The sequence below is a fragment of the Agelaius phoeniceus genome, chromosome 5 (assembly GCF_051311805.1).
Source record: "Agelaius phoeniceus isolate bAgePho1 chromosome 5, bAgePho1.hap1, whole genome shotgun sequence".
Classification (NCBI taxonomy): domain Eukaryota; kingdom Metazoa; phylum Chordata; class Aves; order Passeriformes; family Icteridae; genus Agelaius; species Agelaius phoeniceus.
In genome coordinates, this window is record NC_135269.1 from 25,461,136 (window position 1) to 25,480,345 (window position 19,210).

General features: G+C 38.1%; 1 protein-coding gene across 5 annotated transcripts in view; it reads right to left on the reverse strand.

Moving 5' to 3' along the window:
- Positions 1-2,693: 2,693 nt before the first annotated feature.
- LUC7L2 (LUC7 like 2, pre-mRNA splicing factor) overlaps positions 2,694-19,210 on the reverse strand; it is a 30,036-nt gene continuing 13,519 nt past the window's right edge. For 3 of the 5 annotated variants that reach the window (XM_054630863.2, XM_054630861.2, XM_077178649.1), the window contains 8 exons: positions 12,789-12,887; positions 11,833-11,943; positions 11,028-11,171; positions 9,838-10,014; positions 7,737-7,828; positions 6,843-6,872; positions 5,729-5,923; positions 2,694-3,733 (listed from right to left, as the gene is read on the reverse strand). In XM_054630863.2, coding sequence (XP_054486838.1) covers positions 3,541-3,733; positions 5,729-5,923; positions 6,843-6,872; positions 7,737-7,828; positions 9,838-10,014; positions 11,028-11,171; positions 11,833-11,943; positions 12,789-12,887 — 1,041 coding nt within the window. In that variant the 3' untranslated portion in view covers positions 2,694-3,540. The remainder of the gene's footprint in view (positions 3,734-5,728; positions 5,924-6,842; positions 6,873-7,736; positions 7,829-9,837; positions 10,015-11,027; positions 11,172-11,832; positions 11,944-12,788; positions 12,888-19,210) is intronic. The other 2 variants (XM_054630862.2, XM_054630864.2) reach the window with 1 other exon arrangement.

The following is a 19,210-nucleotide window of genomic DNA, read 5'->3' on the forward strand; positions in this document are numbered from 1 at the left end:
CCGATGTTCTTGATGGGCTTTTTCAAAGTAACCAATTCTACCATTTCATGTTCAGGAGACGATCTCATTTCTGGTAATATGCCATTCTCCAGCTCCTTAGCATCTTAACCTTTTTGTTTTGCACTCCCCTGACTAATCCGGACTGATTATAAGATATGGGAATGATGCTTGCAAGTTCACTGCAGTTCAAACACTTTAAATCAGTTATTTACTTTTTCTGCTCATTTTGTACATCTTCAGTTTGAGAAAAACTGCTATAGAGCTACAACTGCATTAGCAAAATTTCCAAGATCTCAAAAGCTGATGCTCATCTACAGCACCCCTAGGTTCTCTCAAGAGCTCCATCTCACAATCTATTTAACCATGAAGACTAAGGTCAATCCATACCACACTTCAGCTGTCCAGCAGGAAATTTACAGGTGATGAATACCTCAGTTTTTCAGTCCTGGAAATTAAGGTCATTGGGTTCTGATGAGTGGAAGATCCGTATTTAGGCACAACTCTCCTCTTCTGATAGATGCTCCAAATCTTTTGCATCCTAAGTGTGTTTCATCAGTCATCCTAATTTTTTCTTCCCAACTGCACTTCAGTCCTGTATTTTCACAAGTAATTCAGATTATTTTATGAGGGAATCAGAGATACCTTCTTGCTTAACATTTAGCGTGGTACTTCCTCTACATAAGGGAAGGCCCAAACCCAATCTCCCTTCTGCAATTTAAATTTAAAAGCCATTTGTAAAGTGGATGGCATATTATCCAGAATTTGCTAGTGTGGAGTCTAGGCACTGTTTTGTCACAGTATGCAAGTTTCACCCACCCTCCCTTCCTCCCCCTTTTTACAATACAAAATTTGTAGTTGCTGGCTGCAGGCGGAGACAGGTCCTGAGTATTTCTGGAATATAATCCAGAAAGGAATTCCAAAGGAATCACTGGCACTTGTGCTATGTAAGATATATCTAGAAATGACTGGTCACCTTTTGTCACACCACTAGAATTCCATTAACAACTGTGTGATGATAGATGTTTTCAAGCACTTAGACTCTGTCTGTAGCAGATGGACAAACACTGGTAACTTCCCTTCATCAACCACCTGGGCCATCCAGGAAATCAAAAAACAGTCCCAGGAAGGAAACTCATGCTCAGAATTCAAATGGATAAATAAATAAATGTTTAAGTAGTTAGTCATCATCACTTTGGCAGCTTAAAATGATGTGAATTCAAAGTGGAATGTGCAGTGCTGGATCCAAGTCCTTGCAGAGGTGTAAATGTCCTGTTCTAGCTTTCACTGCCAGTCAATACACTGCTAAATTATCTTCAGTGTTAGAATTATCACCCGTGTGCTCTGACCATACCGAAGATGCTATAGAAATGACACTGAGGAGGGATGCACAGAGTGAATGGTATTACACAAGGACGTTAGCAGGCGGTCATAGGCACTTGCACTAGGGAGAGACAGGCTGCAGAACCTGCTGGAAATGCCAACAGATCATTACAAACACTGCTCTTAAGCATCACTATCAGGTAACTCAGTGGTGTGATCACAATGAGGAAAACTTACCAATATCTAAATTCTTCTGTGTGGGAGTAGGGCATATCTGAGTAGCTTAAATACCCCAAAGCACTTTAAATCCAACAGAATGGACAGCAACCCCTTCGGATCAAGGGCACCCTCAGCAAGTTGGTGCAGTCAACACACTGGAGGAAAGGGATACCATCCACAGGGACCTCAACAGGCTTGAGGGGTGGGTGTGTGCAAAGCGCAAGAAGTTCAACAAGGCCAAGTGCAAGGTGATGCACCTGGGCCAGGGAATCCCAAGCACAAATCCAAGCTGAAGGATGAACAGATGGAGAGCAGCCCTGCTGAAAAGGACTTGGGGTGAATGTGGGGCTAGGCACAACCCAGCAACGTGCACTCACAGCCCAGAAAGCCAAACGTGTCCTAGACTGCACCCAAAGCAGTGTGGGCAACAAGGTCAGAGGAGGGATTCTGCCCCTCTGCTTTGCCCTGGTGGGATGCCCACCAACCCCACCTGCAATGCTGCATCCAGCTCTGGGATCCTCAGCACAGGAAGGACAAGGACCTATTGGAGTGGGCCCACAGCAGGCCACAAAGATGATCAGAGGGATTAAGCACCACTCCTGACAATTCAGGTTGTTCAGCCTGAAGAAAAGGCTCTGGAGAGATCTTACAGAATGTTCTAGTACCTAAAGGGAGCCTACAAATGGAGGGAGACTTTTTACAAGGGCATGTAGTGTCAGGACAAGGGGGAATGGCTTTAAACTGAAAGAGGGTAGATTTAGACTGGATATTAGGAATCAATTCTTTGCAGTGAGGGTAGTGAGGGGTTGCCCACAGAACTTGTGGATGCCCCATCCTTGGAACTATTCAAAGCCAGGCTGGATGGGGTTCTGAGCAACCTGGACTAGAGAAAGGTGTCTCTGACCACAGCAAGAGGGTTGGAACTGGATGATCTTTAAGGTCTCTTCCAGCCCAAACTGCTCTATGATTCTGTCTCCACATGTTTCTGCTTTTGAACATTCTAGAATAATCAGGATTGTAAGAGGAATGACTGCTTCTCCTAGAGCACATCTGTATGTTAAAAACTAATAATCAGGTATTTTTAAAATGACTGAACTGCTAGTTAACCACCTTAACAGACCAGTATATCCTTGTTAAGTTATTGGACAATATGGTTTCTTTTAAATTTTTTTTATTTCTTTTGTTCTTAATTTTTGTTTGTTGTTGCTGGTTCTTTTGTTTGTTTTAATACAATTAAAGATGTACTCCACAAGAAAAAGCAGAAAGAGTCCTTCTGGAAAAAAACAAATATATTGAACACATACCAATCAAATGGTACAGATATGGGACTGGCTTTGATTTCAAAATTTAAGTAGAAATAAAAAAAGATGTAATGCAACAGCTGTTCAATTTCCAAGTCTAAGTAGGCACTGTAAAAAGACATTTCCGCTTTCTCCAGCACACATTCCTGTCTAAATGCTCCCACTGTAATCAACTCCTAGGATCCCAAACAAAAATAAAACCCAACACTGGGAACATAATCTTAGAGTAAAAGTTAATATCCATCCACCCACCCTCTTACAAAAAAGCAAACAAAAAAAAAAATCCCCCCAAATACAACCTTTCAATGCTGCTGTTTTGACTGGAGCAGAATTGGAGAATTTATAAAGGTTCAAAAGCACCCAAGGCAAGTAGTACAATATAATTTGTTCACTAACTTGTATTGGAAAGGAGATTAAAAACATTGAGATCTGCGTCTTGGTACATAAAACTGTTGTCCTGAATAGAGAGAAATCTTTCAGAAAAGTTTTACAACTTGGTGGAAGTCCAGGACCCAGCTTTAGGCACCATTAATTCATGGGGTTTAATTCTGACTTTGTTATAACCACTTTTATATACTGTACATCTACCCTAGTTGTATCAGTGTTGGAACTGCTCACTGGTGTCCCTTTGAACAACTGTAAACTAAACCAAAGTATGCAACTCCATAGGAAGCTAGAGATCAGGTGAATATACAGCCAGTTATATCTCCCCTGCTTCACGCTCCTCCGAGCTCCTCGGCTCTTCCGATCGGCCGTTAGCGCTTTCGTACGAGCGTTTCTTGTCTTTGAAATCCCGCGGCGACCTCTCCCTCGAGCTTCTGTCTTTGTCACGGGATGTTCGATCACGATCTCTTGAACGCTCTTTGTCTCTGGAAGATCTTTCTTTAGAGGATCTGGAAAGTGCGGTGCATTTGAGAATTCAAGTTAGACACAAACTGGTAGCTATCAATCAGCACTTAGGTTTTACATTTTTCTTCTTTTTCCAGCCCAGCTTTAGATTTATATAAACAATAGTGTATGAGAAGACACCAAATCATTCTACCCTTCTACCTTTCCTACTTTAAATCCTACCTCAAAGTACTTGTCTTCTATCTACATTTACTACAGAGCCCAGACTAAGTTCAATGTGCTTCACTACATCTCTTACTTTCAGCTTCCACCTCCAAGTTTACATTAACTGGAGTTGAATGGAAATTTCTCATCTGCAGTCTCTAGTTTAAGAACAGTGTCCAGCCTTTCTCAGACTATAAATTACAAACTTAAAAAACACATTTAAAAACAGGAGTTTGCTTAAAAGAAGCAGGAAATAAACTTGCATAATTCTGGAAGGGAGGCTCTAAATGACAAACACAAAACAAATCTGGAATCTGTTCTACGACCATATTTTGTTACAAGAATTAACCCTTGTGTGACTTTGAAAGGTTGGGGTAGTGTTCTTTTTAGATATAGATAAATAGGCATTTTCAAAACCTTTATGATGGAGACAGAAAAGACTGTTTTGTTAAATGAACTAGGTAGTTTTAAACTAAATTAGCTACCTGTATGGGAGAAAAATGGAATAGACATCTTCCTATATATTCCCTTACAGATGCACTTAGGTCTGTTTTTGAAAAACATTCCATCTGTATTTTACCATATACTGCAATCACAAAATGTTCTAATACAGATTTTTACAGAAAAATTTTAACAGCTAGCCAATCAATTCCTAGTCAAAAATTTTGGTACTCTGGACCATAAGACTGTACTCTCCCCACTTACAGAAAGTAACTGTCACTTAACCTCCAAGCTTCAAAACTAAGGTCTTGAAAATCTTTTACTAATTTCCTTTTGTAAGCTTACAAATAAGTGAACTTTCACATTAGTTGCTCATCTGAAAAAATTACTTTATCTACAATGTAGTGTTTTGCAAGACTTAGTACTTGCAAAAAACACTGGGATCCACAGGCATTACCCTATTCCACAAACTACATGTCACAGAAGAAGAGAAACTACATGCCAAATAAGAACTTCATCCTGGATCTAGTTCAACTGTTCATCAAGTACCTTGTGCCCAAGTCCCCTGCAGAAGTAACTATGATTTAAGTCCTGAAATAATTTGAACTATAAGCCCTGCATGTGTGGCCACTTCAAAACCTGACCTTTTATGTTCTTGTAGGTGAACAGTCCCAGGGTTTTAAGACTGAGCACTCTTTCACTGTACTGCTCTCGAAGTATGCCACAGTGGGTAACCTAAACAAGACAGGAATTCTGTTTATGAGAAGACCTCCCTACCAAATGCCTCATTGTGCAATCCCAAGTCTTTTAAGCTATGCTCTCCTCATTCATGTAAACAAGTCAGCCAATCCTCAGGAGCAGACAGCAACTGAATTATTCAAAAGCAACAGCCCCAGCCTGCCCCCTGCAGTATCTTTCCACGAGAGATCCTTGCAAAGCACAATCTTCAGCTGCAGTGTAAAAAGTTTACTTTCAGACATACCTAAACCTACTTTCATCTGGTGCAGTTCACAACAGATGAGTGTTGGGAACGACAGCCCGAGGGAAAACCTGAATGCACTGACAGTAAGATAACTGCTGATATCCCTGGGTTCAAATGAAAATCAGCTTTTTCACTTTCTATGCTGCATGAAACTGGTATCAACTTGACACCAATACTCTGTAGCACTCATCCAAAACAGAAATAATATATAACTCTGTTATTGATATATTAAAAAAAAAAGAGAATAAAGCACTCTGGTGTGTCAAATCATAAATATGCTGAAGTTGTAACTGAAATCTGAGACAGACTCGAAATGTATTGAAATTACTAAGTGGTAAGCATAAACTTAATTTAGTGTGAACATTCTCATTGTGTGTTGGGAAAGGCCATTTATTTCTAGGGCAACATTCACCTCTTTTTGGAGCTGCGCTCTCGGCTCCTCTCCCTGGAGCTGTGCCTGCTTCTATGGTGGCTGCGGCTCCGGCTGCGGCTGGCGGAGCGGGACCTGTGGCGGTGCCGTTTCTCACGGGATTTGGATCGAGTCCGTCTCTTGCGTTCCCGCGAGGCTGAGCGAGAGCGGTGTCTGCGGCGGTCCCGGGACCTGGACCTAGGAACAGAGAGGGCTTACAGCACACACTGCTCTCACCAGCCACTCTCACCAGAGTGCTGTGAACATTACACACTCTATGTGTGAGCACATCTGGACAGAGAATGAATGGCCTGCAGTGTTCAGAACCATTGCAGTGTCTGATTCACAGGCAAACAGACAGGGGAAAGCAACATCAGAAAGCCTACAAACTCCTTTTTGACTAATGCAGACTATTTTATAGTTAATTCATGACTGTATGGCTACAGCATAGCAAATTCAGGCTCCTGAAAGCAAATACAAATATAAAAAAATCTACTTTTTACATTTTAAACTAGTATCTGTATCAGGGAAAGAAGAACTTAATGATGCAGTGACAGGGATCATCTGCCAGAATCTGTGTGTTATGATGTTCTTTAAAAACTGGACTATATTGTTCCCCATAGCTACAACAACAAAACTAATCTGGAAGGTTCTAAACACTACACAAATCTGGCATTTTCTTACTTTTTCCCCCCTCCAAATCACTTTGCAATCATACCTCACTGGTGACCTTCAACTGTGTAGATTTGAAACTACATTCATACTATTCATGGGTGATCTGATGAGTTAACCTGGTGCTTAGGGATTTTGAAAACATGGGCTTTCACCAAAAGATATTAGCCAGAAACTTTTGCAAAGAAAAAGCAATTCTCTGTGTTTTAAGTGTTATTTGGGACATGAAGCTGCATTGTAATAGCCACAAAATAGATGTAGATGTATAAACTGAGTAGCATGGTGATAAATAGTGTACAAACACACAGAGAGATGACTATGTAACAGAAAGCTTTGTTTGTAAAGATGGTCATCTTAAACTAACAGTGCTAGACAGTCTTAAAATGTTCCAGCTTGTGAAAGGCTAACTTCACCGCTGGTATTCCTTGTCTGCAGATTTTTATACCTTTTGGCATGCTTGCTGTGGGATCTGGACCTGAAATAAATGGAAAATAGTAATTTTTCTTAAGAGAATCTCACTATCAAATAAAGTGCAATTTAGTAATAATAAACCAGACTAGCTGACCTGTTATTGTACTTCTTGCTTTAGCAGCAAGTATTTAAAGGCCTTTTAATTGATGTCAACATCTTTGTAACACGTTTATCAGGAAACACATCCCTGTTTCATGTTGGTTGGGTCTTTTAAAATTTATTTTTGAGACAACTCTACTAGAAGCTCAGAAGATTATCTAACCAGCTTTTTAACTTACATCCCTCCCACAGAAAAAGTTTCCAGGGGATGTCAGTATTCCCAGATTTCCTGATAGGCAAATAGTACCAAACTGCAACAGATTTCAGAAATTCACTGTTAACCTCTGAAACTTAACGTGTCAAGAGAACTGCAACTCAGGTTCCATTCCACTCCAGCCCCACCAGGCCTGGAAGCTACTATTCCATAGAAGAACAGGGAACTGCTTTCCTTAATCATACACTGAACTGCTTCAAGTAAGAAAAATTTCTAACATCTCTGAAGGAAATTGTTAAGAAATGTAAGGCGATCATATGCATGTAAGCTCACATCTGTCAGGTCTCAAAACAAAGTACAAGCCTGAAAATTATCCCAAAGGCCCTTTGTTGAAATATCTAGAGACAATACTATCAGCAGTTTTTAAAAATGCTTTTTATGAGAACAATTCCATGTTTTAAGATTTAGAATGAAATTCCATCTCAGTCCTTCTAAGTTTCCAAGAAATGCAAACTATTGTAATTCTGCATATTTAGAAATGTGTATGAACTGTATCAGTTTTATTATTAAACATAAATAGGTCATAATGTACATGCAATTAAAACAGATCCCTACCTCCTTAGTTTCTCCCTTTCTTCTCTTTCCCTCTCCTCTCTACGTTTCAGACGTTCCTGATTTCGTTTCTCCTGTTTATCAGCCACAATCCTCTGAAAGTAAAAGAATATATTAAGTTGTATTAAAAAATTTTTCACATGAAGGTGCTATAAAAATAATCTAGACAGTTAACATTCAGTTCTCTCCCTTAGGCATATCCCTTCCCTTGTGTATATTATTCCCACTCTCTTCCTCAGGATAGATACATATATTTTATTTTTTTTCTTGAAGAAACAGAAGTTATTGCAGAAGAGCTGCACATGGGTGTTACATGAAGACCTGAAATATGCAATTAAATATTAAGTTTTTAATAAAGGGGAATTCAGAACAGTAAGTCATGCCTTTAATGTGAGAGTTTCCATGCCAATCCTATCATATTTTGGACACTGGGGAAAGGCAGAAAGCAATCAGAACTGGGAGAGTTAATTGTTTCTTAAAGGACTTGGTTGGGCCAACACCTAAGTTTTGAGGCTACTTGTTTCTGTATTATGAGTGTGGGATAAAGTTAGAGCAGATGCTTCAGCTGATAGCCCCCAGGGTGAACTCACTACTACTGGGGACAAGGCACGCTCAGTAGAGGGCCCTCAGGTGTGCAACTCACAACTGGAGATCTGGCCAAACCCAAGTCTTGCCACCTTCTGGACATGATGCAAGAAATTCAACTCTTTGTAAAGACCTTCTTCTGAGAGGTGGAATTGCCCCAGCAGCATCTTGATTAGATCTCTGAGGAGAGCTCTGAGGAAGGAGGGGATAGTTATTGTTTTCTTTCTTTATCAGCAAAGCACTTTGAAAGATTAATTTATTGATGCTTTGGGAATGTGAAATAGTTATCCATGCATATTTTGTTCCAAATGATGTAAATAATTAGTTACTTCAACCCTTTTTGTCAAATTATATCTATATTTCCTTGTACAACATCAGCAATTTAACTACGAGCAAGGTTTCTTGTTCAAGTGACTCTTTGCATAATTTCATGGAGGGATGAGAGGAAGTACACATGACCTGTTCTAGGCATCTAAGATTTAAGTTACACCAGCTATAGTTAGGAGCCTGAGTTGGCAACATCAACAGGAAGAGTTAGCTCTCCAAAGGGCAAGTCACAGTATCCATGCAAGACAGCTGGAATATTACAGAACATAAACCAGTCCATTTATTCAAATCCAGTAGCAGCAATTTCTGCTCTTAGGAATTCAACCAATTTAGCTACTGTCTTTGGTGATTTCTACAGTTAAATTGCTTAACTGAACTGTGAACTCCATAATTTGTCATAAATTAAGGTCATAAATGGCATCAGTGTTCAAATCCATCCTCTTGAAAACCAGAGGTCCAGAATATCATTCCATAAGTCTTTCTCCCAGCATATGATTTCTGGTCAAGATAGGTTATAATATTCCAACTGGATTTCAAATGTTCAAGCTACAGAGAACATGCAACCTCCCCGTAGCAATTATTTCTGACTTCAAGATATACATAATTTGGTGTTCCCATTTTGGATAGCTACAGCCTTGAGTTGTTGGATTCTATTCAAAATAATTTCCTAATCTTTCTCCAGGTAAAATGAACAATTTGAGTTTTAGTCATTCATTATACAGCAGGTTGAGTTCCAAGCATTTCTTTACATTTTTTGAAAACTTTTCCAAGTGTTATCATCCTCCTTACTAAATGCTCTTGTCAAGAGTCTCCTTATTACTTTTAGTCAATCATCTGGCTAAAAGCAAAGTTCATTTGGCTATCTCCTATAACTGCTAAGTATGTTTCAACATCGCTGTTGTTCACTCAAAATACAGTTCTCCATTTTAAAAGGAGATTCAAGTTCTTAGCTCCCAAGATGCATTACTTTGAATGTGCGTTTTAATCTACCTCAGTGCAAAAGAGGTCATCTTACAAATCTATCCAGGTAATTGATGCTAAATTAGAATGTTTCGTCTTTTTAGGCTAACGAACTCCCAAAGTTTAAAGTGATATGAAAAAAAAATCACACACAGAGAAAGAAATATTCCATTAAGGGTGCCTGGCAAATAATTAAGTAGGAGCACACACAAAAAATGTAAGAATGATTTACCCTGAGTTCCTCAAGCTTCTCTCTTATTTCAATAAATCCCAAATGTAGTTTTCCTCCAAAGTGATCAGCAAGTCGTCGGTCATTATCATGAAGACCAAGATAAGCCGAGCACACTTCACAAACCCGTAGCTTCTGCTGCTGAAAGCTGGAGGCAGGCATAGAATTCCTGTATACTTCCTAGAAAAGAAAAACATTTGCTGTTACTTCAAAATGCACATAAACACAAGGATGACACTTTACTGAAGATACACTACAAATAACCAAATTCAAAGTACACCAGAACACCCTTTAGTTAATTCACACTATTCATACTTCAAGTGTATCACTAAGATACAGGGCATGTTTCCTTATTTTGAAAACTGAACACATTTAGAAGCAGGGCATCAACTGTTTTTGCAAATAAAAAAAAAAAGTTGGGTATATATTATATAGAAGGATGATGTACTTTTTCATGTACAGCAATGAATAAACAGTAACACTACAATTACTATGTTGATGTATTATGAAAATATGACACCAGTTTTAATTCTGAATCCCATTTAAAACAGTATTAGTTTCCTGAGAAATTTACCTGCTTTTGAGACACTAATTAAACACATTACCTGAGCAAAATTTACCTAAACACATTCAGATGATAGATCAGCAAGACTGCCAGCAATCCTTCTGGTACTATTGAAACAGCTGCAGATACTGGTTTCTAGAAATTTCAGTATCTTTGTCTAATACAATATGGAAAAGCTCCTGGTGAATTCTGTCACCTGAAAATTACCAGGATCATTTTGACTTTCGTGATACACAAGACATGAACTCTCTTTTAGTGAAGACAATGGATCACTGCACTGAAGCTTTCCAGCATGAGGCTACAACAGGGTTGCCATAGCAAGAGCCATGACACCAAACCAGGTGCAACCACCACAGCCACAAAGGTAGTGTTCACAGATACACCTGACCAACACAGCCCAACTAAGATAAACGCATCATTTGTGGAAGAAGTACAATTTTAATGGTATAGGAATGTATTGAAGGGTAGAAACTTTAACTGGTTGCCACAAAGCAATTTCTTCAGTTTTATATGTAGCAATTAGCTAAAGAATTGACAGAAATAAGATGTCTTGCACTACACGGAGGCCAAGCAATTTAATGTTTGACCCTGCCCTCTCCATCCCCCAGTCCTTACACAATCAACTTACTTCTGCTTCTCTTTTCTTTACCCGAGCCTTCTCCACTTCATCCATTACTTTTTGAGATTCTTCCACGTTCCCATCAGCTCCAAGCTGTTCTACTTTGGCCAACAGTTTCCCAATTTCTTCATTCAATTCATGAACTCTTTCAGCCTTGAAAGACAAGAAAAGCCTTAACACAGGAAATACTTTTAATTATGGAGAACAATCTGAACTACTACTGAGTTATGATATGCAAAATTAGAAGGACAGAATTAAAAGAAACACACACAGAGAACTTCTCCAGTTAGAACTAAAACAGAAAATGCCTCTCTGCAAAGAACACAGAAAAAGGCAAAGTTACCAAGTCTATGTAAAATTCCAGAAAAAGGATTTTGTTCAGCAAACTGCAAATAATTCACACTTATCCACAACAGTCTTGAAAAATTAATATTTGTACAACCATCTCCTAGCATTTGCATATATGTGCAGAAACATTATAGGTTTTTCATTCAAAAAAAGATACAGAGAAAAGGACATGGATTTTGTTTACTTTATAGATGAAGGTTGGATCAAAAAGTGAAAGAATTACTAACATTTCTACAGCATGGATTCAGAACCAAGTTTCCTGAGGTCAAAAATATCAGAGAGGTCTCTTCCCTCTGTTCTCTTCTGAGCCTTAAAAGGCAATTTTAGCAAGGAGAGAAAAAATGTATTACTTTTTCCCCCTCTTCAGTAGGAATTCTCAGATTTGATATATTTTCAAAACTTGAAACTGTCTCCTTAGAAAAAATGGCCTCCAAAAAAATAGCAGTAACTTGTCTGCCATGCTTACTTTAGCTGCAACTTCAGCACTGATCTCTTCCTGGGTTTCTGCTAGTCTTTTCTTAGCCACTTCTGTCCGCCGGTCGCAGTCTGCAATAAATGACTGCAGGTGGTCCATTGCCTAAAACATCAGTAAGAACAAGGATCAATGCTGTCAAGAATATAAATAAATCAGCTGTAAGGCTTCTTCAGTTTATTAAGGCTTCACTTTCACAAGTTTTTATTAGTGATTAGTGAACAATAATCTACCGGTTTATGCTGACTAATCACACATATTCATAGACATGGTTAAAAAATTATAATCTACACATCGCCATAGTTTCTAAGTATTTGCAGAATTTTGGAAGTGAATCTGTTTTAAGACAGAAGAAGAAGGAGTAGCAGTGAGTATTTCTAGTGGCATTAAAATTCTTGGAAGGCTATTCAGGATCACTTCATCCAGCCGTGACATGCAATACTGAAACTTTTTTCACTAGGGCTTAAGTAGGTATATTAACCATCCCTCCAAATAACAATTAAAAAACCCAAACCCTTTTGTCCTAGCAAAGGCTAACTTCCTAGCTGGGAGTTCAAAACAAACTACAGTGTATGGAGACACAGTATATGATTTGTTATCTGCAATATCAAATTACTTTCTTTGTTAAGTGTAGAATTTAAAACTCCATTCAAAGCATGCATACACAGTTTTAACATATGCTTGCTATTTGACAACACTAAGACAGCACTCAGGTTTATCATACTCTGGGAGGCTGTTAACAGTTCTCCTAGAGATGACTACCAAATTAGCATATTATAATGAAGAGGCAAGTATCTTTCATGTAACTGTGACAAGAGTTTCTCTGCCTCTTTATAAAATTGCTTTCCAAAAGCCTTCCTTCAGTCTGTAACACAAAATCTGTTGCTCAATTTATCCACCCAAGTACACAAACTAATGCTTTCTCTCCAGCATTAAGACAAAATACATACATCAAGCTCAAAGAAGAAATCTTGATCTTTGGATGCTATTTCATAGTCTGCCCTTAATGCCAGGTCATGCACTTTCAGGCATTCTCCAAGGTCCATTCTCTGAAAAGACAAAGGCAATGCGATTTAACTTTTCAGGTGTGTTACAAGGAATAGGGGTAGCATGATTTTCTTTAACTGTCAAATATTCTGAAGCAAGTCATCTCCCCTGTGGTAATGAGAGTTTAACAAACCTATAAGATTATACCAGGTCTTTGATAGACATGCATGAATCAAGAAATAATAACAGCAGAGTGAATGAACAGCTTATCTTATCATGATGGCTGTTTGCATTACAAAGTATCATTGATGTCCTGCAAAAATGCTGTTTTACTAGAAGTTCAAAAAAGTGACTGAAGTGGAACATCACGTATTGAACTTAAACAGTTCAGTAGAGCCAAGTTCCATGAAAATAACTGGTAATTAAATGGTCAAATTCTTGACCTGAACCTGTCTGCACAGTCCATGATAATGTGTTACCATTATATTCATCACCTCAAAGAGCTACAACCACAGCACCATTTTAAGTGCTGCTTAAAAAACATTCTTGAAGCATTTCAAGTAGCACAACCAAAAATCAAATCCCTGCAAAACATTTTGCAAATGAGGGAAGATGAGCTGAATGTTGGACTATGTTCAAGAACCAGGGAAGAAAAAACTTCACTTGTAATCTAAAACCATTCTAGAAGGGGCAGGAAGGAAGCATGGATGTAAAAAGTAAGTAGGCTGCATCACTTATCTTGCATACAATGCCGCTGAGGAGAGTGCCCAGAATCTTACTGGGTAACGACTACTGTTTTTAAATTGAATTTTGCATAGGAGACAGCACAAGAAATTCTAATTCAGTCTGGTCACGACAGGTCTGGTGACAGGGCAACATGCACTTTACAAAAACCGAACCGAAAAACTCCACCCACAAACAACCACGAAAAAACCCCAAACCACCACCCCCAAACAATCTGTAATGGAAACAAAACTGAATGAACCCAAAGCAGCCTCTGTGCAACAGCACAGGCTGATACAGAATCATTGGAAGTGATTGTTATTTACAGCACTTAAAACCAGCAGTTTCAGTTAAGTCTGCGCTTAAGGCAGCACTCACTTAATATTAAGAAGAATTAATCCTTTCTTAACATTGAAAGCACATGACGAAAATTGAACTCTGATAGAAAAAGCTGTTACTGTTGTAGTTAAGTAACAATTTAAAATCCAAACCTAAAATAATTAATAACTTGCATTGTGAGTTTTGTAAATAGAAGATGAATGTTAACTCAGAATATGCTGCAAGCCAAATGAGTGAGGGTTTTGTTGAGTTTTTGTTTGCTTGTTTTTAATAAAATACTTGGATTTAAGTAAACAATCAAAGCCTCATACGTACAGTAAAATAAACAAACCCCAATTATTTTAGTCTTTCAAATTTTTACTTGGATTTCCAATGAAACCATTAAAGTAATTTTTATGGAAGCTGTTGGTTTATTTCATACAGAAGTTTCAGATGGAGAAAAAAGCCTACATTGGTAAAATAAAGAATTTTAAAGTTGAAAAGGTTTTTTATAAACTGCAGTTATTTAAATCCCCTTCAGCTACCATAAATCTGTTTTCCGGAAAACATTTGATTGCAATAAGGAACATCTGACTGCAATGATAAAGGAAAAGATTAGCTTTTCCTTTTGCAACTATACAAGACCTCAGCAATTTTGTTAACTGATGCAAATCCACAAAGACCTTGAAGCTGAGCAATGTATTATAGAGGTCTCTTTCCAAGCCATGCTGACATTATTTAAACTGAAGCATTTTTTCAGGAAAGTACTTCAATACTAGGAGAGCAATGCAAAAGAACCTTAAAAAATTATCTGAAAATTAGACACTTGAAAATTATCCTAAAATTGTAAGAGTGACTTTATGCCAATTCATCTCTTGTACTGAATAAGGTCTTTAAGGCTAAAACTGTAAAACTCAAGGACAATTCTGAAGTTATAAATGCATAGATAAGGTTAGTGACACACTTCAATAGGTCTGAATATAGTGACAAAAACACATCCACCACACACAACCTTCCCGCTATTCTAACATGCAATCTGCATACACTTTGAATAAATGCATAAAATAAAATTCCATCACCCACTAAAAACCCTCATAATTCACGTAACACTACCATGACTTGCTGTTCACTTTACATGCGTTTTATACTTCTTTCTCTCTATTTAGGTTGGATTCAACCTCCACAAAACAGTACATTTTCTGATTTCTTTGCCTCTTACTGGGAATTGTAAATCCAAAGCCTGAAAGGATGCTAATTAGTCTGAGCCAGCATTACTATAGAGAAACATTCTGTCCTCCCCTTCTCCCTGTGCTGTGCCACTTCCATGCTGGCACATCTGCCTGTGCTGTTGAACACAATCTGGGTAGTGACAGGGTAAAAAACATCTTAGCAAACCAAACAGAGAGGCAAATTTTTCATCAGCATACCTTTGTCCAACTTGTTGGGCAGCCATACAAACGATGTGCTGAGGGTATGTAGGGGACAACACAGTAGTGAATGAACTTGAGAAGCTGGGGTGTCTTACAGTATTAAGATGGCAAATTCAAAAACTGTTGAAAACCTTCAGTAATGTTAGTGGAAATTTTGGGAGACAGGGAGTATGTTATGATTCCTTTTTGTTAGATGCCTCAATCACAACAGAAGAAATTTTGGCTCCCCTTCCCCCTTTTGACCCAACAGGGAGCAAGAAGAAGCAGGTACAAGAGAAAAGGATTCTTTATCACTAGTTTTGCTGCTGAAGAAATTACATCATTGTTGGAACTGCTCCTCAACACAGCCTATACTAGTCCTAGGTAATCCTTTTTAAGTCTTCACGGAAATATGTCTTTCATAAAAGTTCCTTTAGCAAACTCCAATGTACAGAGGTCTAAAAAACCCACCACATTTAAAACTCTTTAATAAGTTTGCACAATAAATGCAAAAACAGGCAAAAAACCACTTCTGCTGGTGCAAGTTATGCAACATCAGGCAAAGACAACTTATCTTGGGGATGATTCATTACTGTCAAAAGTCTATGCTGGGTCATGACCGCCAAGAACCTTAACAAGCACAGAGCAGTTTGCAGTATAATCTGGCTCGTATGGGTAGCTGCAAAGTAGATGCACAGCAGATGAAAGTGGACAGAAGATACAATAAGACACATTATTTTCCTTTTCCACAAGTCCACCTTGCAATTTGGTGCCAAGACATGCTCTTCCCCCAGAGGCAAAGAATAAACATTGGTAGTCTGCCATTTAAAGATCAATCACATTTGAAACAGAAGATGGCTAAGAGGGAGACTCATGCTCAGACACTGAGTTAATGGAAGGCTTAAAAAGAACACACACTGTTTTTCACTATCAATACACTGACTTTCAGACAGAATTACACTACCTAAAAGTGATTTACAGAGCAGTTCAGATGAACAACACAAAGAAAGGTGAAATCATCCAAGTCCCCAGGCTAGACGTAAGTGAAGTTCATTGAGTGAGCTAAGCCATGCTTCGGGCTTTCCGCACTGAGATTAAAATCTGAAGAAAAGCCTATATATATTTGGAGACTCTTTATTTCACATGAAAGTTATTGATAAAGATTAGTCTACATAACCACATATAAAGCAGTGTATCAGGAATCCTTTTGTTATTGCTGAGTTCTACTTAAGAAACTAGTGCATTGTAGTACTTGCTGAGCACTTTCTACAATATTTTTTTTATTTCTTAGTGTTAGATGGGCAATAAAAGATGACTGACTTCCCAGAGCTGAGGTTTAAAAAACTGGTCTTTCATAAAAAAAAACAACATTGTATTGAAATGATTTAGTAATAATTTTTGTCATCCCATCCACAAAATAGAATGTCTTTGGTATAACAAAGAAATATGGATTACTTTTTGTTTGCATAGTGCTACTTCAATCAAATCAGGTAAAAAAAATTACCACATGAATTAATTACAAGTTAACAAGGAAGAGCTGGCCAAGAATCTGGAGTAGAGCATCTGTAGAGTTTATCTGCAAAATAAATCTGCACTCTGAGTAGCTGACAAATAACTGAATAGGAAACTAAACTCTCATGTGATGCTGTTTCTGGAATTTGAAATTAAGGTGGGGTTTTTCTGCCCCTTTTTAGCTCTTGAGCTACCTACCTACAGCAAAATTCTCATTTTAGCACTTCTACAACTGCTACAAGTTCCTTTGACAGCAGAAATTTGATTACTGAATATACTCTACACAGACTGCAGAAAGAGCACAGAAAAGCTGAAGGTACTTAAAACACAAAGGGCTGATGTTGAGCCAAGCGACACAGGAGCACAAACTATCAACTACTTTTAAAACCAGCAGGTATCTTTAATGTGTTTTTGAAAGAAAATACTCTGGGCAGTGTTTGTGTAGATATTTCTTTTTAGATATAAAGATACCAAAGCAGTTCACATTCAGCAAGAGAAAAATTTTTTGTTTGTTTGCTTAGAAAGATCTGACATTGCTGAAAAATTGATATTGGAGGAACCAGATCTCCTCCTCTATCAAACTGTCAAGGCACTACCAGGGTCTGTATGAGAACACTTACTACTGATAAAAAGAAGCTGAAGACAGACTCTCCGCTGAAATCTTCCTTATTATGGAACGCATTCTTCAGCTGCACTACCAATTTTATTTTGAACAGATTTCTAGACTTGTGATAAAACCCATCCTTTCTTGTAGGCAACACATATTTAGAAGGGGATTTAAGTTCTCTGACTCCACTAAGAGTTTTAACTTTTGTAGGACTTCACTAGCAGGAAAGAAATGCTAAGTAAAAAAGATGCAGAAATTATTAAGTTGAAGTCTTTAGCAACCACTGAATTCCAGGTATCTTCTGAAGTACAATACTTTTTAAAAGACATTGCTCCATGTAACCATACTCTCATTTCTAAAGACTTCAAATTAGACTGCTGCTAGTTTTGGTAGTGATGATTTATTCTTTTCTTCTTATCAAATGAGATATTTCACTGTTTACATAGTATTTGCTCTTCTAGCCTGACTATAAAATATATTACCACATTAATGATAACCATGCAGAAAGTAACAACCCCCCCTCCCCTTCTCAATAAATTAAAACCATTAAAATGGAATGTGGCACACTCAGTTCACCTTCCTGGTGCTGACCAAAGAAACCAAGAATACATTTCAGGAGACTGACATGATCACTTGAGAGGACAGCAGTGCACTTCACAATTCATCGCCACTGGGTTGAAGGCTTCGAACTGAGGTAGCTTATGCAAGCCTAATTTAATGTGATTTGCCAAGCTGAAACAGTTCACATGATCAAATCAGTCCTGAACTGAAAAGCTGATACCCTCAGACACAATGCCTTTTAACAGCTTCTAATGCTTTTTCTAGAAGTACAGCATAAAATCACAGTCACACGCCAAACCACAAGTTTTAAGCGTACAAATAGCTCCAGAGCCAGTGGGACTACTGGCAAATAAATTAACTGCAGATTAAAACTCCTTAGTAACATCTATTTGCACATGTGTGAACTATCCAAACTTCTCTTATACAGTAAAAGGAGATGCAGACAGTACATTCAAGCGAGCCTAAATGGATTCAGCCCAATGTGAGAGGGATACCCATGGGCAGGTGAACTCCATCTTTTTCTAGGCTCCACTGCCTAGAAACCTTCTAGCTTCAGTGCAAGCTTCAACACCCAGCTCCTCAGCTGAAATCTAAATTTAGATGTCTTAATCTGGAGCTGAATTCCACTCCTAATAAGATTAAAGTCAGCAATGTAGCCAGGTATATTGCTAAACCAGGGTCTTGATTAATGTGGTGTTTAGTCAGTAAGAGCCCCGAAGAGCTCCACGCAATAAATTTAGGAGCATCTAAAGATATGCATAACTGCAGGATGAGCCAACAGAGCCTATCTTCAGGTCTTTAATAAATAAAATGCAAGAAATATATTTTTTTCCTCAATAAATACACATAAATACTAAGTTAATTCATTGAGCAGATAAGAGTTGCAGAACCATCATTTGCAAGACCTCGAATAGTATTTGTGAAACTTTTTTCATCAGGGAAGCACCATCGAGTTGGTAAGAAAGCCAGATTAATTCAGAAGTGTTGGGATTTTCAAAGACAGCTACTGGGTTACAACTATTCAGGACATTGCTACTTACTAATAGCCTTATTAAAGGTGTTAGTTTTAAATCTTCCCACCTTGTCATTTTCATTACTACTCTGCTATTCATTCAGGAACATACATACAAAGATAGAGAAACACAGACATCTTATTCTTTACATCCAGAGAACTGCTTAACAGTTTTGTACCATTATGGGGGAGTCATCTTACTCCTACACATGCAGCTTCAGTCCCCAATATCAGAATATGGAT